The sequence below is a fragment of the Balaenoptera acutorostrata genome, chromosome 20, assembly GCF_949987535.1.
Source record: "Balaenoptera acutorostrata chromosome 20, mBalAcu1.1, whole genome shotgun sequence".
NCBI classification, from domain to species: domain Eukaryota; kingdom Metazoa; phylum Chordata; class Mammalia; order Artiodactyla; family Balaenopteridae; genus Balaenoptera; species Balaenoptera acutorostrata.
Genome location: NC_080083.1, coordinates 46,924,262 through 46,952,137, shown reverse-complemented (window position 1 = coordinate 46,952,137; position 27,876 = coordinate 46,924,262). Strand labels below are relative to the sequence as shown.

The 27,876-nt window shown below is 53.6% G+C and overlaps 2 protein-coding genes across 3 annotated transcripts in view; one reads left to right on the top strand and one right to left on the bottom strand.

Moving 5' to 3' along the window:
- NSF (N-ethylmaleimide sensitive factor, vesicle fusing ATPase) overlaps nucleotides 1–1,846 on the top strand; it is a 160,142-nt gene extending 158,296 nt beyond the window's left edge. For both annotated transcript variants that reach the window (XM_007175848.2, XM_007175849.2), the window contains exon 21: nucleotides 184–1,846. In XM_007175848.2, coding sequence (XP_007175910.2) covers nucleotides 184–229 — 46 coding nt within the window. In that variant the 3' untranslated portion in view covers nucleotides 230–1,846. The remainder of the gene's footprint in view (nucleotides 1–183) is intronic.
- Nucleotides 1,847–5,546: 3,700 nt separating this feature from the next.
- The window catches only part of WNT3 (Wnt family member 3), a 49,687-nt gene continuing 27,357 nt past the window's right edge, over nucleotides 5,547–27,876 (bottom strand). The window contains exons 2-5 of the mRNA XM_007175850.2: nucleotides 16,090–16,331; nucleotides 12,083–12,348; nucleotides 10,998–11,485; nucleotides 5,547–7,428 (exon numbers count right to left, since the gene is read on the bottom strand). Coding sequence (XP_007175912.1) covers nucleotides 11,006–11,485; nucleotides 12,083–12,348; nucleotides 16,090–16,331 — 988 coding nt within the window. The 3' untranslated portion in view covers nucleotides 5,547–7,428; nucleotides 10,998–11,005. The remainder of the gene's footprint in view (nucleotides 7,429–10,997; nucleotides 11,486–12,082; nucleotides 12,349–16,089; nucleotides 16,332–27,876) is intronic.

Genomic DNA, 27,876 nt, shown 5'->3' with positions numbered 1-27,876 from the left:
ATTGGAACCTGCTTTTAAATTGCATGGAGCGCAACCATTTTCTTTTGTGAAATGCTCATCTAATAGCAAATACGTAGTGAAAAATGTAGAAAAACCACTAAGAAGCTTTTAGTGTGGTTTTGTGATGAACGGCTTTTTGCAGACCATCATCTGTTTTTTGTGTTTTGGATATTTCTTTTTTAGTAGCCGCCTCGACTTTGAAAATGAACTATTTTCAGACACAAAGTGACCAAGGTGAAGGTGGCCTGGGATCGTCACTCGACTTACTCAAGATACTGACAAATTGAAATGTTCCCTGCCTTCAACACGTGCTCCTTCTGCATGATTAGTGCAGTGAAACTCCCTTCCTTGTGCTTATTGAGATACTCAGTTTTGTGGAAGGTATAAATTTGCTTTAGAATGCTGTGCTCACCTTTCCGTGCAAGCTGATTCCTTCTTGCTCAGTCTTTAAACGTGGGAAACATACTGTACTTGTGAACACTACACATTCTAAGCTCCCTACCACCACCTGTCACCTAAAAACTCTCTATAAACGCAACGATGTGGCAAAATAACAGTTCCCGGAGTAGAAGGAAGACTTTCTACATGTAAACCAGGAGCAGTGACTAGAGGTATGGGTTCAAAGGGATTATTTTGTAACTTCCTTGTGCTAACACTAAAGGTAATTGGATACATGGTTAAAGGTTCTCCCAGAAGCCTGGTTATCTTTGCCTAAAGAAACAGGGCTTTGAATTTCTAAGATGCTGTTCTCAGTCATTTTCAGAGATGTTTCCAAGTTGCAGTCAGGAGATCTTTCTTAACAGAAAGTCAGATTATTACCATGTTGGCTGTGACACCCCCTTAATATAAGTAATTTGCTCTGTGGCAAGAGATATGCTAATCATTACCACTTGGTAGATGTTGTTAACAGCTTGTGAGAGATGTGTATGGAAAAAGCACACACGCCTAAACAGAAAGGCGTCATTAAAGTAACTTAAAACCCTCTCAGCACTCATTAGTGTCCAACTTTAAATGGGTCAATCCCTTAGTTTAATATTAAAGGCTTATTTAGTATCACCACTTTTCTTTTTTCCTTAGCTTAATGACTTACTTAGAATATATCCTTCCTTTAAATTATCTGTACTACCTAGCATCTAAATAAAACACTATTTTCCAGAAAAAAATAAACCACTTTCTAGTCCTCTCCCCTCAGTCCTTTAACATCCATTCCAATACACTGAAGACATTTCCTTTCCCCACTACGCACTTCTTCCAAAGAGAAGGAGAACGGTGGTGTAAGCCAAGTTTGAAGAAATTTAATCAGGTCGTCATGTTTGGTGAGGAGACTTGTGGAACATGCCACTCTCTCCCCGTTGCTGCTTAAACTTCTAGGACAAGCGATCAGGAGCCACCTGAAGGTACCTAACACCACCTGTAAGGCTTGTCACGCATAAGGTACTTGGGTGTAGCTCTGTCATCTGTCCCCATGGTAGAAGGTAAATTATCTCCAGATCTTGCTCTCTGTATATTTTTGGTAGACTTGTATGTCACATCTACTTTCTTTTGGGTTTTCATCTCTAGCTTATTTTGTGGCTGTTTTTTGTTTTTGTTTTTGTTTTTTTTAGGTGGATTGTATTGTGAAATTCTGTGATTGCTGGTGGCCAATATCCTGGATTCCCTTATCTGTTTTAGATCTTGCCTCTTTTTTCTCTTCCCATGAAAGCAGCACACATTGTATTAACTTATGTGTCTTGTTAAATAAGGTTAATGTCTTTGTGTTTTGTCCAAAACTATATTGAAAAAATATAAATATTATATTGTTTAATGCAAATGAAGGAATGCAATAAAGAGTACATATACTTGAAAACATTCTGTAGACCAATATTTTGTACAAAACAACATACATAACTGATATGAGTGTATGAAGAAGAAGGGGATCAGAAAAGCCCCTCCTTGTTTTAACTAGTGTAAGGAGATGGATGATTTTTATTTTAAAATCTCTGATTTTAATCATTCAGAAAATATAGTTAATTTAAAGGAAATACAGATCGATAGCATATTTTATAAAGTCAGTGCACAACAAGAATCTTTATATCTCTTTTACTTATTTCCCTTTACTAAAAAACTGAAGTGTACCAAAGCCATAAGCGGGTTAGTAATAAACCGGAAGGGAAAATTGTTTCTCAAGTAGAATTACTCCTTCCTATGACACGTACAAGCCAAGGGACTCAAACACTCTCAGTGAGATTTCTTTACATGGTTCGTTTTGGTATCCTTCATCCATTTTGCATGTTTCTGAGCTATCAGATCTTTTAGCCTAAACCCTGATCCTTAGAGGTGGCTCGGGTTAGGACTAAAAGCCACCCAGAAAATCAAGGCTTGTGGGGAGAGGTCAACCTCAGGGCTTCTCCAGCAGCAGGGTCAGCTCCCCAGGAGCTGTCCACACCCTCCTGGGAGGAGGGCCCTGAGGTCACCTGGCCCCTGCGTAGCCTTGAGAAGGTAGTCTTAAAGCCATCCCGGAACTCTTCAAAGCTGATGCTGGGCAGAGAGCGTTCGAGCTTACAGCACGGCCTGGTGATAAAGCAAAGGAGACTCCACCATCCGCTGCCCTAGATTTCTTCTTCTACGGAGGAACTGTTAACAGGCTACTTTTTATCAGACGATGTAATTAAAACCTCAGAAAAGGAGGTTCTTTTATCCCTTCTAAAGTTCTACAACTTCCCTGAAACACCTTTTTTTTTTTCAATCTAACACAGAAAACCTGGATAATGGTGGTTAAACCTGAAATTTGTTTTACTTTAAGGCTTTTTCATATCCTAAAAATTACAGTGAACAGCCTCCCTAAGTTTCAGCAACAAGTCTTGAAGTAGATTTAAGTGTGTATAATAATCAAATCCTGGTAAACAGACTTGCTGAAGCACTGAGTCAGCTATAAACAACCGACCCAGCCCAAACACAGAAGGTAAAAGCAAGATTTCATTTTCCTTGCCTGGCAACTTGATCCATAAGCCTCTTCAAAGAAGTGACTGGGAAAGGTGTGTACGAGAGTTCAAAAAAGCATGTAGATTTCAGAAGTTATTGCAAAATGATCCAAAGTTTCTCTTCAGCTGGCAAGCAGTGCCGAGACTGGGTCCTGGAGCTGGGCCCACAGAGGGCGTGTGCTGTGCGGACACCGTGACATTAAGATGCAGGAGATGGCGCCTGCGATCGGCAAGAATCCCAAAGAGCAGAGACAGTTTGCAAGGGGGACTCACTCAGGTTTGAAATTTTCCCAGCGTACAGTCTCCACACAGCTGACTCTGTCACTCCATTTTGGGAGTATAAGATTAATGGTAAGATCATTTTTTGCCTCCTAGAAAGTCCTCTGTTGAGCCAGGAGAAATGATGAACCCATAGCAGCCATAATTTTGCTGAAATAACTTCACTTGTGTGTGCGTGTAGGTGAGCCACGCACATGAGCCCACGTCCACATCCCCAGGGCCGGTGTGGATACACCGTTGGCTCGTTGGGCACCACCATCTGACGCACCTAGAAGAATCTCACCATCATCATCCCCCTAGCCTTGCTTCTCCCTTCTGCCTCTATTTGTACCTCATCCCTTCATCCTTGAACTCTCTCACACACTTCCCTTCCCTTCTTTCTTCATAAAATAGTACTGTTTTGAAAGATAATAATGATTCCCATTATATTATCTCTTTTCTTTCTTTTGGATTTTTTTTGGGGGGGGGGAATCTTCCTCTTGTTTTTAGATGTTTAATAGTATTCACGCTTATGGAGAAACTAAATGTTCAAGCACTGCTATAAACTGTATTCTCTTAAACCATAAATATAATTAATCATAGAAAGGATTACCAATGGCCTTGGTGAGTGTGACCAGGGGCCGTTTAAATATTTGGCAATTTTATAGGTTAAAAAAAAAGTGCCCAAAATACTGGGGTAGATGAGTATTAGCTTCATGTAAAAGTGAAATACAAAGGTGAGCAGCTCCATGAGACGGGGAGATCTGTATCCCTTCCACGTCTGATTCATTGCACAGCCGAAACCACCATTTTTGTGATTTAAGCTTTTCAGGTACTAAATAAAGACATGTCACGGGCAAAAGAAAGTTCATGAACTTCTAGTACCCATCCCTAATCTAAGGTGAGGGCACAGGCAGCCCATCTCCACCGCACAAGGCAGACCCCTCTATTTTTCTGTTGTTTTTTCTGTGAAGTGAGTTGAATTTACTTACTCCTACTAAAGGTAAATCAGGAGAAAGAAAATGGAAGAGAAGACATTTTTGCTGTGCCAAATAAACCGAAGGTGACATTTTATGGGTAGGTCTGAAGACCAAAGGATTGTCTGTGGTCATAAAACTGAGTTACAGGGCTTCCCTGGTGGCGCAGTGGTTGAGAGTCTGCCTGCCAATGCAGGGGACACGGGTTCGAGCCCTGGTCTGGGAAGATCCCACATGCCGCGGAGCAACTAGGCCCGTGAGCCACAACTACTGAGCCTGCGCTCCGCAACAAGAGAGGCCGCGATAGAGGTCCGCGCACCGCGATGAAGAGTGGCCCCCGCTCGCCACAACTAGAGAAAGCCCTCGCACAGAAACGAACACCCAACACAGCCAAAAATAAATTAATTAATAAAAAAAATAAAAATAAAAAAAAGAGAAAACTGAGTTACAGCATCTCATTGATGAAAAGGCGTTACCTATTAGCTTCAGGTGAGTCCTTTAGGAGCCTCAGTCCAAGGAGAGAATGCCCTTCCCAAGAGCATGCCCACTAGTGGGTCTGTTCTGCCCAAACAGATCTAAACCTTCAAATGACACCTGTTCCAGAGCCCAGGGCACACCATTTCTTCTTACCCGCCAACCTACCCTTCCCGAAGCTTAGCTCTCAAGTGGAACTAGCAGGGGAGAGCCATTTCCACTCAAGTTTCATTTTCAGTAAAGCAAATCCTATTTTCCCAATAAATGGAGTTGAAAACATGGGTTAGAAAGGGATTAAGTCGGTGGCCAACCCCATGGTCTGTGGGCCTCGAGCCGTATCTCAGTGCTAGTGACATTAATTTGTGCATTGGAAGTGCTGGGGTCTTATGAGATGAATTACTGCCCAAATTGCTGACTTCTGAAACTGGAAATTCTTTGTTAGAAGCTGATTTAGAACAAAGTAAGCCTGTAAGAAAGTCCTTTAGTAGATCAGACCTACTGTCCATGACGTCTCAGATGATCTTGCTTAGAAAACAAAGGAAATGACCTTAATTTGGGCCACTAATTTCCGAGTGAAAGTGGAGGCGACCACATTCAGAATCTCATATTCTTGACCTCCTAAGCATTAATCTGGAAACTCCACACATTGTACAATGTATCCGTTTTAAGTTTGCTTACCTTCTCTTTAATGACTTAACAGAAAAAAACTGCATGATGAAATATATTTTCTCCAAATATATATATATTTATATAATATATAATCTTAGTTAACTCAAAGGTATATACATTGTATAATAAATAATATTTATAAAAAGAGACTTTTTGAATATAAAATCAAAAAGATCAACAACTTCTATAACTTTTTACAAAACTTTGGATACAGCAGGTTGGTAGGAAATTTCTGTTGGATACTATTACCTGACTATGGCGAGAATAATTACAATGCACTCAATGTACTATTATTAAATAATTACTTGTCAGCTACTTGAATACGCCCCAGAAACATGACTTTATCACTTTTAATATAGCATACATAGATATGAAAAGACTGTTTTGAAAATTTGTATCCATGCTGCTGAAAGAATTCTCACATAAAGCAAGCATTATCTGGTTGACATGATTTAAAACTTCAGTCTGAGATGGGGAGGGGCATTTCAAACTCTCTAGAGGGGATGGGACGTGTATCTTTTTAGCAGGGCTCACTGCCAGCAGATTCAAGAGTGCAGGCACGGCTTCTAGATAATTGTCTTGGCGAACCTGCCTGAGCACATAGGGAGATGGCTTGAGCCGGTACCTTAGGTCAGTGTTAGGCAAAGAGAGAAGGGGGAAGAGGAAGAAATCACTGTGTTCTGTACTGTGCCCCTGCTGCGTCTCTTCTTTCTGACTCTTAAGGCAGAGCTGTTGCACGGACTCGTACCATCAGACCCGTTTGCCTCCACTGTGCTCGCTTCCTCTAGAACACTCCAGAGGACCCGTGTGGATCAAGGAGAACTCAGCTGTGAGACGCTTTCCCCAAGGGAGCAAGTGACGGCTTGCCCCCCTTTGAACACCTAATGCTGATCCTTGGTGTCTGCACGGATTGATGCTGTCAGCATACCGGTGAGGCCGGAAGACCTGTGTGAAGGAACTCTGCATTTCCGTTTCCTCACGCAGGCCAACGAAAGACAAAGATGCAGGACGACGTGTCCTCATCTACTAGCCACAACATTGGAACTTCAGGAATATATTGCTACTCTCCCTCTGACCCTTTGTCTAATTTATACTAAGGTGACCTACAGTCCAACTGCTCGACCTGGAGTTTGTTTTTATGGAGAATCTGCAGGTGAGCAGGGCTGGGAGGGACAGAATGGCCCCTTTAAAGATACCACTTTCTTCAGGAAGCCATTGGAGCTAGAGGAGGCTTGCCCCACACACATAACCTATTTACAACGTTCACTACAGAAAAAAAAAAAAAAAAAAGTACTGCGTTAATGGTGGAAACTGCAGAATGGTAGAAAAAGATTTTTGAGATCTGACTGCAGTTCCCAAGAGCCTCTCGTGCAGAACAGGGTTACAGAGAAAATGGGACTGAGAAGAACATAGCGCTGCTCTTCAAACAGCTTTACCAGGCCGCCTGGAACTCCCAGTTCTTCAAACTCAAAACCTGACTCTAACGATTACCTTGGGCCTCCCTACCACTTGATCCCAGCTAAACCTATGGCTTTTATCAGAATGTGAAAGTCTATCAGATTTGAATGGGAGTAGACAGAGAAAAGGAGACTGCAGGGCTTTGTCCTACTTCCTAACTCTCACCTCGCAGGCATCTTGGAATGTCACCAGGAGAAGCAGCTGGGAAACAGAATCTTGCCCACGTTGATGTCTTTACCACCAGGCAGAGCGCTCACATGAGCCCAGCCTGTTCTGTTGGAGTAGAAGTGGTTTTCTGTGGGGGTTTTTTTCCATTTTTATTTTCTTTAACATGTGCAAAGATAAGCCTCGGGTCTGTTCCTATCAGACCCTAGAGAACTAAAAAGAAAGCCCCTTCTTTAAAAACCACACACCATCCAGAGTAAGGGTGAGAAACTTAAGATGAAAGAGAAGGGAGGGAGGCCTCCCAGGCAGCGGGCGGGTTGGATCCAGGTAATTTACCACACGTGCATCTGGCAACAGTCCGGATTCCTTGCTGTCTGATGCTGAGGCCTGAGCCCGGCTCTGGGTCCCGCTTCCCATAGGACTTCGGTGAATCTGCCCAGCCACACACTTCACCCGTTCCCAGTGCCCTTTGGAAAGTAAAGAGGAAGAATTAGGAACATGATTATTTTCCCAGAGAGACCACCCACAGGGTGCAAAGCTCAGAGGCTGCTGACCGGGTGTCTCAGCATTTCTCTTGAACTTGGAGGTAACGGGAGACTCCAGTGGCCGTTCCACGCTCCCTCTGCTACCTGGGGTCTCCTGCTGAGGAAGGGCGTGTGAGCTACCGAACAGTAGAGCTTCAGCGCCTACACGCTGGGATCCACATCCTACCTCTCCACCCTCCAGCTGGGGCTTGGGCAACAGGAAGCCCAGTAGCAGGTAACTAGCCTGTTATAGGAACCTGTCTTGCACAGACACTGGGAGAAACCTTGCAGATCTAGGGCCCAATTCCCAACTTCGTAGACTCCTGTACACTGTGTTTCTGTATAAAGCTGTCCAAACAGAAGAAAGTCTATTGCATTATGAATAATTCCTGCTCATAGGAGCACCGATGTGTACATTTTCTTCATTTGTATTTACATGTCACAAAGGATTTAAGCCCAAAGGGCTCTGACGGGTGTTCCCAATCGACCCCCAACTCCTCGGCCAGTAGACTTTTACAAGGAGAGAAACAGACTTGGCAAGATTAAAAGGACACGTCCAAAGTCTCGCAGCAAGTTAGTGACAGACCCGGGACTTGGGGTCAGCCAGGCCACCTGACTCTCATGCAGAGCCCTTTCCAGCTTACTGTGCTCACAGAATCTGAATAACAAGGAATAAACCTGGAACTCGTAAGGGAGGAAATCAGTGGTTAGCCTGAGACGCTGGACAAAATCTACAAGCAATGGAAAGAGGTTTCCCCACAAGGAAGGCCCAGGACGCTGACCTTCCTGTGGCATAAAGCATCTTGACTGGGGCTCCTCCCCGAGCGTGTGGAGGGCACACGTCCTGCTCTGGGGCGCCCTTCTCTCTCCCACCTGCACCGGAGACAGTGCAGCCAACAGAAAGGCTGCAGGCTCTGTTCCCTGAAGTCCCTGCCAGCCTGTCTCGAACATTCTCATCTCGCCTGCAGAGTGTCGGTGTGGATGAAAGGACAGGAAAGGTAACTGGTCTCAGCCTGGGGCTCCAGACCAGCAGCAGGCCTGGGGGAAAGTCGCCCTTGGAGGTCAGCTCCCCTCGCCTTGGAATCTTTTGCTGCTTCCTTGGACCCTGTGCCAGGGCTGTTTGTGTGGATGACCTCTAGTCCACAGGTGAGGGAACTGGGGCTCAGAGAGGCAAAACAACTTGCCCCAAGTCACTTACCAAACTGAGTGTGTGTCAGAAAGGCACCACATGGGGGACAATTCTCCACTTGTCCCAGAGCAAGGACTCCAGAGTGTCCATGTATGAGGGCCCGGGGGGCCACTATCTACCTGCGTGTGGCATGTCGAAACCACATCCACGTAGTACTTTCCATGAGACTGGGGGCAGTGCCATTCTGTTTCAGAAACGGGGAACAGAAGGCTGATGTTGAGTGTTGACTCTTCTCACGATCAGTGTCAGATCGTAGGCGGGGGAGTTTTATGGACACTGAGGGCAAACCCAGCACCTCCTTCCCACTTGGCAGACGGCTTCTCTCGGCTGCTCACGGAGGGGAGGGGAGGGGAGGTGCTGGAACAGAGCTGTGACACCCTGGAGCCCCCTAGAGCCACTGCCGGGGCCTGGGCTGCTGCCGCTGTGGCCTCTGCAGGACCCACATATGGGGCCTTTCTGGAGGCAGAGCCCTGGGCTCAGTGTCCTTATCTGTGCAATGGGCAGGCTAGACAAACGGCCCTCTGTGCCCCCTCCAGGGCTAGTGTTCTGAAACTCCGATTTCCCCCCAGCCTCCTCTCAGAATGGCCAGAGCCGTGTCCTGCTTGACAGTGGGGACTCTGTTGCCCCTGGCCAGAGTGGACATCAGAGGAAGGAAGCACTGCAGGTTTCAAACATTCCTTCCAGCTGACAAGCCACAGGGGCCTGGGCGTTCTCTCTTAGTCACCGACTTCTCTTCCATCGTTTTGAAAAGCAGTAAATGAAACTGCCCAGGTGATGACACCGTTTCCTTGCACGATGACTGCCCTCACGTCCTGGCTCTCACGGCATTCCTCACTTTCTATTAGCACCCTATTCAGACGAGCATTCACATCTGCTGGCTTGCTTGAACCGCAGGAAAATTCTGCTAGGCCCACATCATCACCACTGTCGTACAGATGAGGAAACTGGGCTTCCAGCTGGGAAGTGGTGGAGGTAGAACCACCTCTGTCCTCTTTCCACTCCCCACACTGCTTTTATTCAGACACCAAGAAAAGTGGTGCCTCCTGCTGTCTTCCCAGACTCTGTCCCTGCCAGGACGGAACTTGAGCTACACAGAGGGGCTTCCCAGACTGGCTGAGCCACCCCTCCAGCAGAGCCCGCCCCAGCACGTGAGGTCCCTCCATGCCCCACAGAAGTCCGACCCCCCCCAGTCCCGCCCCGTGTGGAACCACACCGCCCAGTGGGGTGCCCTTGCTGACACAGCCCCAGGCAGCGATGACCCAGACAGGGAGTCCTTCACAACGAGTCAAGCACTGTCTCCAGGGTCCTTCACTTTGTTCCTCACAGCACCCCTGGGGAGGATGACAGATGAGGAGATGGTCTTGTTTGGGTCACAAGGTGGGCAAGTGGTGGAAGCTGGACCAGGGCTCGGACCCCTGTAGATTAGGCCCCTTCTCAGGGCAGAGAAAAGGGAGAAACCCTTCCTTGGGCCTTAGAAACCCTCCAAGACCAGGACCACCACACGCCAATCTTGACCTGTCCTGGGGACCTGTGGACCCGAGGGCCGGGCAACAGTGTCTCCCACGCAGGCCACCTCTGGGAAGCTTGGGAGCCTAATCCACCAGCCTTTGATCCCTTGATTACTCACCGCCATCACTCTGAGCTTGACTCCTTCCTCCTCCCCATCACCGTCCATAAACGCGGTGAGAGTGTGCCCCGCTCCACCCAAGCTTCAGATCTGCCGGGATATGGGCTTATACACCGCTTCCTCCCACCCACCTCCTTGAGGGTGGTAGGAGTTACGCTTGCACAAAAACCTGCCCTCTAAGTTCAAGGTGGATGCAGAACGACTCTGCCTCAGGGGTACAAGAGACTTTTTGGCCTGCTATTTCAAGTATTTTAACCCCCTTACTTTACAGTAAGAAACCTGAGGCCCAAAGAAGTGAAAGAACAGGAAGTTAGGAGCACAGTCAAGACCAGAAGTCAGGCATCCCAGCCTCCAACCCCACAGTCCCTCCTCTGGCTCCACAGATGTTCAATAATGATAGCTAGTGGCTGTGCGAAAAATTGACCTGGCTCCTAATTTACTAACTTGTACACGAATTTAATCAATTGCAGCCTCGTGTGCACACACTTGGTTATTATCTGTGCTTTGTGTAATCCACCAAGACACTGCCCAAGGACCATTCCCACTGAAGCTTGGGAAATCCTGGCTTCCTACCTTGGCTTTGGAAACATGTGTCCTGGACCGCTCAGAAACAAAACAGGGTTGCCAAGAAGAGGAGACAGGCAAACCCAGTGCCCTGCAGCAAGGCACCCCAGCCTCCCCACCGGGCCACCCTACCTGGCTCCCTACTTGCAGGTGTGCACATCGTAGATGCGGATACACTCCTGGCAGCTCACGTAGCAGCACCAGTGGAAGATGCAGTGGCATTTCTCCTTCCGCTTCTCCGTCCTTGTGTTGTGGCCGCGGCCGCAGCAGAGCAGGTCGCAGCCATCGATGCCGTGGGAGGTGACATTGCAAGTCCGGTCCCTGGTGCCGAAGGAGCCCGTCTCGGGGTTGGGCTCGCAAAAGTTGGGGGAGTTCTCGTAGTAGACCAGGTCCCTCTCAGTGGGCGGCTTGAAGAGCGCGTACTTGGCGCGGAGGGTCTCCACCCAGCCACGGGACTCCCGGTGCTTCTCCACCACCATCTCCGAGGCGCTGTCGTACTTGTCCTTGAGGAAGTCCCCGATGGCGCGGAAGTCGGGCTGGGCCCACCAGCAGGTCTTGACCTCGCAGCTGCCCGACAGCCCGTGGCACTTGCACTTGAGGTGCATGTGGTCCAGGATGGTCTGGGAAGAGGAGTAGCAGCTGGTCCCCAGACTGACCCCACCTGGGAGCACGACAGGCCCTCCCACTCTGCCCCACCCACCCCCATAGCTGAAGCCTTCTCTACTCCGACATTAGGCCAGGATGAGAACTGACTGGGGACTGAGGCTCAGACCTAAAGAATGATGACCGTTGTTCCCCTCCCCTTCACACCCTAAGCACTGGCAGAAATCACATCCACTTCTCAAAGCCCTAGGAAATAAGGATTGTTATTCCCGTGTAACAGATAGGGAAAGAGGCTGGGAGCTTAAGTGACTAGCCCTAGGTCAAGCAACCATAGGAAAGGATGGAGGCCGAATTCAAAGCCAGGTCCACGGGTCTCACAGCCCTACACAGGCAGCTGAAGTGCACCGGATGGGATGACTGGTACCTGCGCTCGCGGGCTGCGCATCCCCAGGGTGGGGTGGGGGTGGGGGTGGGGACCGGGAGCAGTCCGAGGAGAAAGGAGGGAGAAAGAGGAGAGCAGGGAGCCGGGAATGCACAGGGGCCACAGGGAGGGGCAGGGACAGGTCCGGGAAGGGGTCTTGGGCAGGGCTGGGGTGAGGGCGGCCAGGGCTCACCGTGCGGCCAGCTTCGTTGTTGTGCTTGTTCATGGCCGAGCGCGCATCCGGCCTGTTCTCACGTGCGTCCGCGAACTCCCGGGACACAAGCACCCCGAAGTCGGCGTCCTCGCTGCAGCCGCCCCACTTCCAGCCCTCGCCGGGCGGCCCTTTATGATGCGAGTCGCAGCCACAGATGGTGGAGGTGCCCTCGGCACAGGAGCGTGTGACGGCGAAGGCCACGCCGGCTGAGGCGATGGCGTGCACGAAGGCCGATTCGCGGGTGGCTGTGGGGAAGGCATTGGGAGGCACTGCTCAGGCCGGGTCCTGGGACGTGGCTGCCCTGCCTTGACTTCCCCAGCTGCGAAAAGGGGCTCGGCAGCCCCAAGGGAGAAGAAGTGCCTTTTCCTCCTTGGTTGGCCTAGCCCCTAGTGGGTATCCCCAGTTTACAGATGAACAAACTGAGGCCCAGAGCTGCTAACTGATTAATCCAGGGCTTTAACAGCGGGCAGAGTGGAGCCTGTTAGAAACAGGGGTGGAAAGACAACTCTGGCAGGTTGCTGAAGAGATAAGGTGGCCTTGATCTGTCCTGGCGCCAGGCCCCCCTGCCCTCCACCTTCCCAAATTGGAAATCCCAGCACAGACCCGGGCCCTCCCACTCCTGAGAGAGCCTGAGGTCTGTGGGGAGGGAGGCCTGGGAAACTACAGCCTAAACCTACCCAAGTCCACCCATTGCCCACCTGGATGCACGTGGGCAGACCCTTTCCTTTTCTGAGCCTCACTTACCCTTTTTGTAAAATGGGTACAACTTCCCTCTGCCACCAGAGATCCTGACCAGGAGTGCAGTGGTCAGCATGTCAGCTTCCCCCTTCCATTCTCCTGTCCTCCACCCAGACAAAGCCAAGGTTTTGGACTGAGAAGGCCAAGCTCCTCCCGGGAGGATGGAGGGACACAGGGCACTTCCCTGCTTCTGCCCCAGGGTCCAGCAAAGAGAAAGAAGAGAATCTCAGGGTGCACCCCCCCACGGGTGCACCCCCCCACCCCGCCATCATTATAATGATAACTACCTTTGAGTGTTGGGTATGCACCAGACTCTGCCCTTCATGTGCTTTATCCCATTTAATCCTCTCACCTCTATGAGGCAGAAAGTCTTATTATGGGCCCATTTAGCAGATACAGACATTGACAACTACGGAGGCAAGGGCCTGAAAGACCTGCAGTCCAACCATCTCTCTCCTTACTGGTGAGGAACCCAGAGCAGGGAGGTGACTTGCCCAAGGCCAGGCAGGTTGCAAAACGCCGGGCTGCTGGCCTGGATGCCTCCTTTCCTGGGCTGTGGCTCTGGTCCTGAGCGCTGAGGGCAGCTCGGCGGACGAGGGAACCTCGTAAACCCTCGTGGCCACTGCCGTCTTTTTAGAGGCCCCGGGGCCCTCGTGGGCCACCTGCAGAGGAGGGTGCGTCCCCCTTCCCGAGCAGTCCAGCGAGGAGTGGGAGCGGGCCCCGCCTGGGCAGTGGACCCGCGCAGCCAGCGCCGACTGCGACACGGGGCGGCCGAGGCCTGAGGCGCTGCGCCCCGGCTCCGACCCCGGCCCCGGCTGCCCACCCCTCAGCGACCCGGGGGCGCCGAGGGCGAGCGCCGCGCTTCCGGCCGGCCCGCGGCCTCTCGCGGCGGCGGCGGCGCCCGGGCCCAGGGCCGCGCTCGGTTCCCAGCCCCGGGGACGCGGGGGCGGCGGGGGCGGGGCGGGGATTAGCCTGGGAGCGGCGCTGACAGCCCTGCTGTGCTGGTCCCCGTCCGGCGGGGCCCGCTGGGCCGCTCAATCCGCCTTTGTTCGCGCGGTGTCACACCGCATTACCCGCATAATGCGGCCGCCGGGCCCGGGCCGCCGGGCCGGCCGCCACCGCGTAGCAACGGGCGGCTCCCGCGGCCGGGCCGCGCCCCCGGCCCCGGCGCCGGCCCGCGAAATCCCCATTGAAGCGGCGCCCCCCGCCCCCGCGCCGCGCCGAATGGCCAGAGGGCGTGTGAATGGCTCGGCGGCCGCAGCGGGCGCGGGGCCGGGCTGCGCGGTGGGGGACGGCCCTCGGGCCCCTTTTCAAGCCGCCTAAGCCCCTCCGGGTCGCCCGCCCCGCCCGGGGACCGCGATCCCCCGCCGCCCGCACCCCGCCGTCGCAGCCTCGCGCCTTCCGGCCGCTGACCCCTGCGCCCCCCGCGCCCGGGTGCAGCCCCGCCCCGGCCTCCGCTCCGGGCGGGCCAGCCCCGGGGAGTCGGTCCCCGGCGTCCGCGGAAGATGCGCGCCCCGGAGCAGACCGCCTCCCTGCCACCCTGGGTCTCAAAGCCGTGGGCAGAGGTCTACCCTGGCGGCCCACACGGCAGGGGTGGGGGACTCGCCAGAGGCGGGGCCCGAGCGTGAAGCCTAGAGCTGCGTTCGAACCCGTTCCCCCCGGGCTCTGGGCGCTGGGGCGCGCGTGCCTGCAAGGGCCCTCCTCCCGGAGATCGCAGAGCTTCCCTCAGATTCCCAGTGTATCTGACATCTTCCCTCCCTCCCCCCACACAAAGCTGCCCTCTTGCAATTTCGAGATGTAGGCAAGTCGTAGAACCTACAATGGTGATTTAAAACGTTAAACACAGACGTGAAGGGATAATAAGCTCAGAGACCCGGTTTTCACAGGCTAACGTCCCGCGCGGGGAAGAGCAATCAGAAGGTGAGTCCTGCTTTGGGGAGCGCGTCTAGACGCCAGGCTGTTTGATTAAGCGCTACCTGGCCCGAGGTGGGGCACCGGAAGGCGAGGAGACTGACACACCGGCAAGATCAGGTTTGAAATGCAAACCACCGCCACTTGGCCCCAATTAGAGGCCAAACCTTTCATGTAAACAAGGAGTAATTAGCTTTGGTAATAGAAGCGTAAGCAGAATCATCATCCATTGATTCGCTAATTGCCCTTCTGTCCCATGACAATAGCCTGTAGGTCGGACTTACAAAGTGCACCTGAGGCACAGGTAAAGGGGGACTCCACTCTAAAATGGGGGGTCGGCTTCGCCCCACTCATTCCCAGCCACTCCCCCCCCAACCCTTCCCCAGGTCCAGCTGCTTCTCAGATCCCTTTTCTTTCTAGCTGTAAATGCAACTCTTCTAAAAGGAGGGAGGGCCAGGTTCACCCGTTTGGGTGCCAAAGCCCTGGTGGTGGCCGGAAAAGGGTTCAAGCTGCTGAGGAAAGGGAATGGTAGCTCCCGGGAGGCCAGCTGGGTCATTACATTACTAGACGCTGCAACTGCTCAAAGAGTAGCCCAACTTCAGCCCAGAACTCACCAGCCCCAAAATCCCCTTCTTGGGAGCAGTTGTGCCTCTCATCCCTCTCTCCCAGTGCCTTCATGTTCAGAGTCAAGTAATGTGAATCCCATTCATTTGAGACACAGCCAATGAGACTCCCAGGTTGCAAGATGCAAGTTACCCAGAGGCCAGCACACCCTCTAGCCCCGCCACAATCCATGGGCATATCCAGCTAGCAGGGGCATAGGGACCAGCAGAAGCTTCTCACGGAAGCACCTGGGGGCAATGCAGTGCCACCAGCGCGAGGCAGCTTCCTCAACTCCAGAATTTTCTACATGGGAGGGACCTAAGTGTGACAATGCTCTCACCCCACCCCAAAGCTAGATTTACATAGCACTTAACACAGCATTGGGAAAATGTCACAGAAGTCCACATCAAAGCCTGGGGCCACCCACTGTGCCAGCCAGGAGGAAAGGAAGGCTGCAGCCTCCTAGCCTGCCCTAGGATCTCGGGGATGGGATCTCAAGGCTGCCCAGCCCCCAGCAGCACCTGGGAAGGTGTGGCAACCACGATGACAGCCTGGGTCAGGCCAGAGAGGGACCTGGCCCACTTCTGTGGAGGCCGCGGGTCGTGACCAGCTTTCTCGCCCTCCCCCGGGGACCCTGGGCTCAGAGCTGAGACGCCCTGATGTGGAAGAGTAACTGTGTCCTGGTGCCCTCCCCCCACCTCCTCGTGCACCTCCTACCCACCCAGAGACGGTACCTTTGTCGAGGACGGGCCCGAAGATGGCCAGGCTGTCGTCGATGGTGGTGCAGTTCCAGCGGCGGCCCCGGAACTGGTGCTGGCACTCCTGGATGCCCAGCTTCACGCCCTCGGCCACGCTGGGCATGATTTCGATGTAATTGCGGCAGAAGCGCAGTTGCTTGGGGACCAGGCCTGGGATGGAGCCGCAGAGCAGGGGCTGTGAGCCCAGGGATGTGTACTGCTGGCCCAGGGCCAGGGACCTGCGGGCAGACAGAGGGCAGTGGCACTGCAGGCACAAAGCACGCGGCCCACTGTGGGCATCGTTTCTTCTCCGTGAGTACTCAGGGTAGGTGGAGCCATGGAGGGCCTGTGAGCCTGAAGCCATGGCCCTGAGAAACCTGGCATCTGAACGCACTGCCTTTGACCTTGCGTGTATACTGTCCCTTGAAGGGCAGAGCTCTGATCCAGGGAGTCGGCCCTCTGCCATGGGCATTTCCAGTTTGCAGGGGCACCTGGGGGCAATGCAATACTATGAAAAGAACCCTGGATGGAAAGATGGTATTAGAGGCCCAGGTCAAGTCCCTCCCAGGCTCTGGGCCAGTTTCCCTGATGGGGAGAGGTCAGGTTGGGAGTTTCAGTTTCTAGGGCCACATGGAGACTTCCAATGATCCATCGGAAGGAAACAAAATCTACGGAGAGGAAGATGGCAGGAGCTGGCTTGACCCACATCACATCTCAGAGAAAGCAGAAAGTAGAGAAGCCTCAGTCCTAGCAGGGAGCTTGCACATGTGTGCAAGCTTGCACTCATACATACACATACACACACGTACCACCTGTGGCAATGCTCCTCAGCCTCTTCCCTAGGACGATGCCCGCCCAGCCCACAGCCTCCCAGTGTCTCTCCCCAGGTCCTCTGTCCTTTGTCCACCAGGGCCTCTGTGACCATCTTTGCAGCTCCCTAGAAGTTTCTGGAGCGCCATCTCTTTTCTGACCAGAGATTGGAGCTTGGCTTTGTTTCATGGAAGTCTAGCTCAGGGTCAGGAGGGAGAAGACCTCAGATCGTACTCCCCCCATCCAATGCAAGTGACCTTGATCAAATCACGTCACTCTAATGTCCCTCATTTTTCAGTCAGTAGTCTGGCAATCTAGGTGGGGCTAACCACGTACCACCCTGCCTTCTGGGCAGTGCCTGCCTGGGTCCTGAGGGGTGGGAGTGACTGCAGGCCTGGCCCGTGGGCACCCTGGGCCTTAAGACTGAACCTGAGTGATAGAGCAGGTCAGCCCAGAGCCCCCTGATGGGCACCAAGACACAACAGCATCTGACTGGGCTTTGCAGGTTGCCCTCTCCTGCCCCTGCCCTGTTTACAGTTATAAACTGGTTATTGTGATAATAATGATAATCAAACACCTATCATTTATTATGTACTGGACCAGTTCTGAGTGCTCATGTTTCTTACCTTATGGAAACCTCACAGCAAGTCTGTGAGGTAGGAACTTCATTATCATCGTCAACATCCCATTTCACAGACAAGGAAACTGAGGCCAGGGAGCTAAGTAAACTGCCCAAGTCTGCAGGACTGTGCAGCGGCAGAGTTGAGCCTCCCGCCCCAGCTCAGGCTGCCTCTCCACGTGCTCTTAACCAGCACATCCAGCCCTGCCCTGCAGCTGCCCCAGCGGCTCTGCAACCACCGGATAGAGAAACCGAGCCAGGGTTCAGTGCGGATGACTCAGCACTGGGCCATCATGGGAGGAAGGGAAGAAGGCCAGGCCTTTCCCACTCCCTCCTCTGACGTTTAGGCCCCAAAGCCCTATATGCAGACAGCTGGAGAGGGGAGCTGAGGCCAGATGGAGGACGCTGCTACCCCCATGGCCTCACCTGGGTTTGGTTCTGAGTGTAGGCCATGAGGGCCCCTCTAAAGGAATATGGCGATTCTTTGCCACCTCCTCATACCCGGCCTGGTCCCTGACTGTCCCAGAGCATCATGGGGAGACCTGGCACCCACTGCCCAGCCTCCGTGTCCCTCCCCTTCGGCCAGAGCCCCCCACCCCGGTCTCCCCCACCACAGGCACCTCCATCCATGCCTGTCCCTAGAGGGATGGACTGGCCTTGCGGAGCCCACGCGCTCCTTCAACCTGGCCTCCTGGACCCAGTGCAAACTCTAACCTGGTCAGGCCTGTGTCACGATCACCTCTGGCACCAGGGGGCTCTGTCCCATGTCGTCCCCCATTTACTGGTCTGCTCACCAACCACACCAGGGCCCCAGGGCCCCTTCCTTTTCCCCATCCTCTGTCCCTCTCCTCCTTCCTTGCCCTCTCCCGGCCTTTGCCCTACACCCGTTGGCACTTCTGCAGGCCTGGGCACCCTCAAGCTAAGCTGGATCAGAATAAGAACCTAGAAGAGATGCCTTTAGAGAGCACAAAGCCCATTATACAGATGAGAAAGCAGAGGCCCACAGAGAGAAGCGGCTCGCCCAAGGCCACACAGCCAGATCCACGGAGCCAGGTGAGGCTGGTGCCACTGCAGGGAAGCGGGGCTGGGGTGTGGGGAAGCCCCGGCTGGCTCTTCATTTCCACTCAGTGAGGCTGCTCCTCATCCCAGCCCTCCGAGCGGCTCCCTGCTCCCTCATTTCACCAGTATCCCCACCCCAGTGGGTCCCAGGTGGGCCTACCCAGCCCAGCAGAATGCCCAAGCCCTACGCACTGGCTGGCAGGGCTTGGTTGGCTGCAAAGGCCAGAGCTGTCCCCCAAACATCCCCCAGTAGGGAGATGCCACGGTCCCCTGTGCTCCCCTCCAGGGCACCAAGCCCTTGACTGTGAATCCTTCCTCCTGGACAGCTGCAATCTCTCCTCTGACCAAACAGATTTCCTTTCCTCTGCAGTCGCATTCAACACTAGCGATCATCACGACAACCATTTATTTAGCACTTATATGCCAGGCACTTCACAGATATCATGTCACCTAATCCTCAACAAGAGCTCTGTGACGTGGGTACTGTCATCTCGGTTTTACAGATGAGGAAACTGAGGCAGAGAAGCTGGGCAACCATAGGTTTGTCTGACTCCAGGGATGATATCCTCCAAGAATAACTCCCAGCCTCAGAGATGATGAGTTCTTTTCCCTCCTCCCACCAAACACCTGCTGTCCAGGTCCATCGTGCACCTGGAGCCAGGCTGCCTGCATTCAAATCCAGCTCTGCTGTTTCTGAGCTGCTGATCTCAAGCAGTTTACTTAACCCTTCGTGCCTCAGTTTCTTCATCTATTAAATAGACATAATGGGAGGGATAAAGGATAGAAAGCTCCTGGCACATAGGAAGCCCTCAAGTCGTGGTGGTCATGGTGGTTACCATGTGTTTAGGGGCTGTCCACAGCACTTTGTCCCCTGCTATGTCATCAACCTCATTTCTCAGCCCTCCCATCCCTGACTTGACAGAACACATCGGAATTTTCAGAGCCCCTCCCCATCCATCACTGGGAAGGATGCAAAGCTGGCCCCTTTCCCGGAAGCTCAGTCCTAACCAGAGTGGCTGAAAAGACATCTGTGATCTGGCCGAGTGTTAAAGGTAACCCAAAGGGCAAGGGCATAGGGACCTTTCCAGGATGCTCCGTTCAAGGATTTCAGCTCAGATCTGGACATCCTGCCGGTGATGAGCAAGGGCCTCTAGGGATGGGAGTGTAGCTCTGAGGGCTGGTGCTGGGGCTAATGGGGCTGTGGCCGTGGGATTGATTTCTGCAGGATAGCTGCCCTCCCCCAAACATGCCCTGCCACCCGACCCCTGAGCCTCCTACCCACACATGCTCATGTCTGAGATTCCACCACCACAGACGTGTTAACTTGACTCACAGCTCCTTGTCCCCATCAGTGAGGTGCGTGTTCCCCTGGAGGAGGTCACACAGTGAGCTCATCCTCCTCAGTTCTTCGTTCCAAAGTGTGAGTGGCCTGCTGGATGACTAGCGGCCCGACGTCCGGAGCGCCTCTCCGCGGCCCAAGCCCCCGGCAAACATCTTACCCATCCTTCAACCTCCAGCTCCTGGGTCGCCTCCATTCTGAAGAATTTCGTGGGCCCCCAGACAGAAGTAACCTCTCTTCCCTCTGTGTCTTTCCTCTACTTCACTCAGACCTTATCTCAAAGGGCTGAAATGACTTGTTTCCAGTTCCATCTGGCTGTGCTAGTGTGGGTTCCCTGAGGATAGAGGTTGTGTTGCGTCTCCTCCCATCCCCCCCAACACCTCTCACCATGCCAGACACACACACACACACACACACACACACACACACACACGCACACAAGCACACCTGGCCGACCAAAGGGCCAGGCCCATGCCAGGTACTCGCTGATTCTCCAGGGGAGGAATGAGAGAACGACTCCTTCCCAAAAGGCCAGTCTGATCCACCCCCAGTCTTGCAGCCCCTCAGCCAAACTCCCCAGGCCTCCAGGCATCCGGAGGTTCCACCTACACACAGGACAAGATTCCTCAGTTCCGCTGAGGAAGTTCCTACGTTTAGGACCTGAGACAGTGGCTGGGCTCCCAAGGGAGGTGGGGACCTGCCTTGCACCGGCAGCTGGTGAGGGGGAGGGTGGAGGGCGCCGCCAGGCCTATTTATACCCAGCTCCCGGCCCTGCCCGGCCCAAGGGCCCTGCCACCACAGCTCATTCTCCACCCAACCACCCACCACCCAGCTGGGCTGAGGACAGACACAGGCAGCCAGGGGGACGGGTGGCAGGTGCCAGCCAGCGACAGGCTGCCCCAGAGGCCTCGATGTTGACCTCTGAGGCTGAAACCCCCTCTCCAAACAGGCCAGGCTTAAATGCCACACACGGTCTCATCAGCCTCCCAGCCCCAGCAAGCCCTTCACCGCCAGCCGCGGCGCCTTGGGCCTCCAGAAGCCGGAGGTGGGCCTGCAAGGCGAGCACAGGGCCACCTCAGTGCTGAACCAGCCGAGGCACACAGCATACAGGGAGAGGCCTACAAGGGTCCCACGCAGCGCAGCCTGTTCAGTGACGGTGGCGCCGCGGACCCACAGACTCCGCCGTCCACCCAGCAGTGACCTGCCGGCGGGGACGACGTGCTGCAGGGAGCGGGCGCACCGTGCCGTCCCCGCCCTGCTCCCCTTAACGAGCCACGCGGGACGGAGCCCTACACCCCACCAGGTGCCCTCCCCTGCACTCAAACTTTCCTACATTTTTGACCTTAGACTCTTCCAACATTATAGTATTTGAGAGATTGGAGGGGCCTCAGGAGTCGTCTAGTTTAAGGTGTTTCTTATTTGTTAGCCATTTTTTTCCTAATATACATCCTCCCCCCACCCTCCCTGGTACATAAAACAGATAAAAAGAGGGACTCTTCCTCAAAAAGCTAAAGATAGAATCATCATATGACCCAGCAATTCCACTCCTAGGTATAGATCCTGGAGAACTGAAAGCAGGGATTCAAGCGATACTTGTACACCAGTGTTCGTGGCAGCACTATTCACAACAGCCAAAAGGTGGAAACAACCTGAGTGTCCATCCGCAGATAAATGGATAACAAAACGTGGTGAATCCATACCGTGGAATATTATTCAGCCACGAAAAAGAATGACGCTCTGATACATGCTACAACATGGATGAACCCTGACAACATTATACCAAGTGAAATAAGCCAGACACAGAAGCACAGATATAGTATGATTCCACTTACATGAGGTACCAAGAATAGGCAAATTCATAGTGACCAAGAGTAGATGAGAGGTAGCTGGGGGCTGGGAGGGGAAGTTACAGCTTAATGAGTATGAGTTTCTGTTTGGGACGATGAAAAGTTCTGGAAACAGATAGTGGTGATGGTTGGACAACACTGCAAACCTACTTGATGCCACTGATTTGTACACTTGAAAATGGTTAAATTGAAGGAAAAAAAAAAAAAAAAAAGGGCAGGGGCCCAGAGACCTATCCCTTGACTTTGCCCCTGCTCTCACCTATGGCCCCTCTGCAGGATGCAGCCTGAGAACCACTGGTCTTAGCTAATCCCTTCCTCCTCTGGATGGGAAGACTGAGACCCAGAGAGAGTTTGTTATTTTCCCAGGTCACACAGTCACATATGGGTGGGGCTGTGGAAGTTGGATCCAAGGGTGCAGCCCAGGGAAAGGCTCCAGGGTCCCCGCCTCTGCTCTCCAGTCTCAGGGTGAGCTCTGTGGCCAAGCCTCCCCAAGTCATGCCTTTCTTGGAGTCATGGTCCCCTTGGCCTCACCTTTTCCAATGGCGAGGACTAACCATCTCTGCTAGCCCCAGACAGGCCACCTTAAGATGCTGACCCAAAGAACCGGTGCCTCTTAAGCTGACTGCGATGAGCTCAGGAGGAAGGGAAGGACATGGAAAAAGGGAGGAATCAGAACCACCTCCTTTGTGGTCCTTTGTCTCTTTCCTCCAGAGTGACCACCGTGTTTCTGGAAACAATAGCCCAGCGCTTGGTGCTCTACCAGCTGCCTCCTGGACAGTACTGGACAGGTGGCCTTCCTGTTCCTGGGTCCAGAGGGGCCCAACCCTGGCCTGGGGCAAGATGGATACTTCCAGAAGGGGAAAGAAAATCTTGAAAATGGGCATAAAGTAAAGATCCAGCATTGGCCTTGGAACTCAAGGCTACTACCTTTCTACTTAGCTCAAGAGGCCACTCAGGGCTGGTGGACATCATGAGGGGAGCCTGACAAGTTCAGGGGCACATGTACCCAGTGGGGTGGGGGAGGGCAGGGGCAGGGCCTAGTGGGCCCTGATGCACCCAACTCCTGGAACTTCCAAAGAGCTTAAACACAAGTGGCAAGGGCCACTCACCATGGTGCTTTGGCAGGGAGTTTGTGACAAAGCAAGAGGAGGGACTTAGGTCAAGAGTCACAAGCTACCACTTTTTCTACCCATCCGCTTGTCCTCCCTGGAGCACACGTGGGCCCCATGGGTGCTAAGCACAGCTCTACACCCTCCCAACCCAACCCTGAACCCATCTCAGTGCGAGCCAAGGGGAGGGAGTTGCTTCTGAGTCCAAAGGGTGCATGTGGTCCTGTAGTCCTCAGAGCAGGCCTAGGTACCCCAGCAGATGCCTTTCATCAACATCTCCCTGGACCTTTCCCGTCAGCAGCTGGTTCATTCACTCAGTAGGCATGGATGGGTCCTCTGGTTCTCATGTGTCCCAAGAAGAGCTACAGGGCCACCCTTGTTTACACACAGGAAGGGAAGGGTGAGGGTAGAAAGGATCCACACACTGAGCTGGGACCCAAGGTCCAGAGAGGAGTCAATGAAGAAGCAACTGCAAGAGCCTGTGAGCCTGGGAGGCCCAGGCCTCCTGCTGGGTTTCCCATCTTGATTGAGCCCCAGCCATCCAGCCTGGGACCCCAAGAGCAATAAACATATGGAGTGCATAGAGATGCCTGCCCTTAGGAGAGTAGGTTAAAGTCTTCCCTTGGTAAACAAATTCATTCCCCACCTATTCACTCAACACACATTTAAGTGATGACTGAATCGGGTAGAGCGCCAAGCACTGGAAACACGGAGATGAACCGAGCCACACCCGTGGGGCACCCAGACCAGGAGGCATCCGTCAATCACAGACCAACAAGCGTTTCTCCAGCACCTACTAGGTCTGGGTGCCACGTGTGCCATGAGTGACAAAGGGTCCCCAGGCACCTGTAGCTTAGCACCCAAGTAACCCTCACTCCAGAAAGCACATGGTAAGAGCAGGGGCATCCTGGAAGAGGGGCGAGTGAGTCCCAGGCAGCGATGGCCGTGAAGGCACGCTGGAAGGCCAGGCGCTGAGCTGGCGAAGCATGGCTGGGGCTCCCTCAGGGGGAACCGGGGTGCCAGGGAAGAGCCCCAGGCAAGAGGTGGGAGAGAACAGCGGCGGGTCCACCCCAGCTGGAGTCCAGGGACCTTACAAAGGAGCAGAGGAGGGGAAGGGGGCCCTGAGTGCCAAGCTTTACTCTGGAGACGTGTGCAGCCATTGAAGGTTCCTGAGCTGGGCTTTGGAATATTAATCTATTAGACAACGTCTAACTGCAGAATGGGGCCAGGAGATGGGCACTAAGAGACCCAAGGCTGGGAAAGGAGTGGGGGTGAGGTGGCTGGGGTGACACTTTATGCTAAGGAGAGTCTCAGGCCTGTCTGCGTATTACAGTCCCCCAGGGGGACAGGTTTCAGGGGTCTGGGGTGAGCCTCTTTGGGCTGGGGCCCAAGTACCTCCCATTTAGTTTAGCAGGGCTCTGGGTCTCAGGACAGTGGCCTTAGAAGCAGAGAGGAAGGGACTTCCCTGGTGGTCCAGCGGTTAAGAATCTGCCTTCCAATGCAAGGGACGTAGGTTCGATCCCGACCTAAGATCCCACATGCTGCAGGGCAACTAAGACTGCATACCACACCTATTGAGCTTGCGCGCCTCAACTAGAGAGCCCGCAGGCCACAAACTACAGAGCCCATGTGCCCTGGAGCCCGTGCACCCCAACTAAGACCCGACACAGCCAAAAAAATTAATTAAATAAATTTTAAAAAAACAAAGAACAGAAGCAGTGAGTAAGGATGGGTCACATGGAACCAACAGGAAGGAGGAAAGGATGACCAAGATTTTGAGCCAGGATGACCAGAAAGATGGAGATGCTGTCAACCAAGAAAGGGAACGTAAGAGGCAAAGCAGTCTTGGGAAAAAAGAGGAAGTTTGTGGGGCTGGTGAGACCTGCAGGTACCCAGGTCCAGACAGCACTGGAGGTGCAGAGCTGGAGCCCAAGAGAAAGACCAAGGCTAGAAGTTCAGATCTGGAAATCTGTCCTGGAGCTAATAGTTGAATAATACTCGAGGCCTTGTCTCCCCTAGGGGGCACCTGGAAAAAGGGTGAGACAATCAGGGAGCCTCATGGTGGCGGCGGTGGATGCCATGTGCCAAGGGAGGGAGGGAGGGAGGGCACGAGGGTGGAGACAGGGCCATCACACCAGGGGGGCTAGAATTTCAGGCCAAGAGGTGGGGAGGGCTTTTCCAAAACCCCGCAGGAGGCAGGCTGGTCGGGCTGGGCTCAGCCAACATGGGCACCAAGCACCCGGGTCTGTTTTCTTGCCGGTATTCCTGATCAGGAGACGTGCAGCCAATAGACTTGGACAGAGCGAGTCACCATGCCCTTCCTTCCTTCCTTTCCTCTGCTCTTTCACTCTTCCAGTTTTGTCCCCCCCCACCTCCTCCCTGGGTGAGCGCTTGGGATGCATCCTAAGCCTTCAGTTCACAGCCGTGTCCTCCTGCGGGGTGGGGATGGAGGGACCTCTCTGTGCTCACAGTGGGGAGCTCGTCCCCCTCGCCCTGGGACCCAGGATCTGGGTCGCTCCCTCAGGTTGTCTTGGCTGAAATCTGGCCCTTTGGACTTCGGTCAGCACTTCCTGGATCTGTCGCTCTGTACTGGTGTGAATGTGAGGGAAAGGGGGTATTCCAGGCCAGCAGTCCACAGCGCCATGGGTGACAAAACCCACACATCCCCCAACAAATGGAACCAAAGTAAAAAGCCGTTCCCTCCCATTGGCAGCAGCCCCTGAGGACTGGCCACAGTGCCCTAAACTCTCCAGCACAACTCAGGGCCCTACTGGCCAAGTGGCCACTTGTGCACTCTGTGAGTGGCTATGACAACTCCCCTCTGCTGCCCAACTTCTAAAAGCCACCTTTCAGGACCGAGTGGGCACCTCAGACCAACTGAGAGCTCAGAGGGGCCACAGCCCTGGGAGGGAGAGAAGCGAGTGGGGGACACTCAAAGCCAAGGTCTTGCGGAGTTCCCAGTAAGAGGGAGGGGCGGGCCCTGCGGGACGTTTCTTTGGGGAGAAGAAGGTGGGGAGGGGGAAGGGAAGAGAGGGGTGCAGAGGGTGGGGCAGGGCCTCGGCTGGAATGTTACAGCTTCTGTTCTCCAAAGCGGCTCCCAGAGTGCCTGGCCTGAGGCTCCTGGCTGATCTGATAAGATGTGACAAGGCGGCCTGAAAAATGTTGAAACCTGTAAAATGTTGAAACCTGTTTTTTGTTGTGTTGTGAGCGTTAGGGTTTTTTTTTCCTTCTCAATTTCATAGGAAAGTGGAGTTGATCAGAGTGGAGAAGGGGAGGAGGTAAGAGAGAGGGATCGTCCCCTTCAGCCAAATTGCAGGGGGAGGGGGGTGGCACAGAGCGGGATGGTCAGACCTGGGGAGGAGGAAAAGGGGGTGAGAACTGGGAGGAAGCAGGGGGACAGAGGCCTTGGAGAAGGGGGAGGGGCTCCTGCCTCTCTGGCCGGTCAGCGGCTCCAGCTTGGGTCCTCAGGGCTGTGTCCTCCCTCGGCACCGAGAGGACACACGAGCTCTCGGCGTCTTCCTTCAGGCAGGTATTAGGCTGGGAAGACTGGGCCTGAGCCCAGGTGGGTGTCCAGAGAGAAGTGAAAGGGGGCCCAGGGCCTCACTCCTCAGACCCCCAAAGGGTCTCCTGAGGGGCACCAAGACCCCTGGCGGACAATGTTTCCAGGTGACCACAGAGGGATGCGCTCCCAGGTGCACCGGCTTCGCCGAGCACTACGGAACTCACAGGCGAGCCCTTTAAACCACGTCACGGGCTTCCCTGTGGCGCAGTGGTTAAGAATCCGCCTGCAAATGCAGGGGACACAGGGTTCAAGCCCTGGTCCGGGAAGATCCCACATGCCGCGGAGCAACTAAGCCCGTGTGCCACAACTACTGAGCCTGTGCTCTAGAGCCCGCGAGCCACAACTACTGAGCCCGCGCACCGCAACTACTGAAGCCTGTGTGCCTAGAGCCCGTGCTCCGCAACAAGAGAAACCACCGCAATGAGAAGCCAGCGCACCGCAACAGAGAGTAGCCCCCGCTCCCCGCAACTAGAGAAAGCCCATGCGCAGCAACGAAGACCCAACACAGCCAAAAATAAATAAATAAAATAATTTAAAAAAACAAAAAAAAACAAAACAAAACCACGTCACACTTGTTCAGTCGAGTCCTGACCCTTCAGAGCTGGAAGCTGCGGCCCAGCCTCTGCCCCCAGACCCGCACAGCTTGGTTATGCTGTTTTACAGTGGAGGCAACTGGGGCCTGAAGACGTTAAATGACTGGCGTGGGGTTCAGGATACTTCTGCCAAATGGCTTCTCTCCAAACAAGTCCAGTCTTAGCAACTTGAGAGACGCTGAGCATTCTAGAAACCATGGTGGGACCAGGTCTCTGGGGTGCTCACTGGGTACAAAGGTAGATGCTTGATAAAAGCCTGGGGAACGAAAGCGTCAGCCTGAGAAGGCTCTCCTGCCGTCTCTTGCTAGCTGGAGGAGGCGGGGTGGGGGAGGGACGTGAGATGCCCTAGAGGGGCTTTAAAGCCTTCTGTGAGCGGCCACGGGCCTTAGTTACTCTATCACAGTACCAGGCCGCACAATGTCCAGGTTGGTGGGACCTTGGCCGCTATCTGGTCCAGTTCCGGCTGAAGCCCAGACTTGCCCAGGGTACCTCCAGGCTGGAGACAGTGCAGGGAGCACAGCCCAGGCCTGAGACGCCCCCAGCCACAACTCCGCTTCCCTTCCACCACGCAGTTCCTTCTTCTTTCTTTTTGTTTTTGATAAATTTATTTATTTTTATTTATTTATTATTTTTGGCTGCGTTGGGTCCTCGTTGTTGCGCGCGGGCTTTCTCTAGTTGCGGCGAGCGGGGACTACTCTTTGTTGCGGTGCGCGGGCTTCTCTTGTTGCTGAGCACAGGCTCTAGAGCACGTGGGCTTCAGTAGATGCGGCGCGTGGGCTCAGTAGTTGTGGCGCATGGGCTTAGTTTCTCCACGGCATGTGGGATCCTCCCGGACCAGGGCTCGAA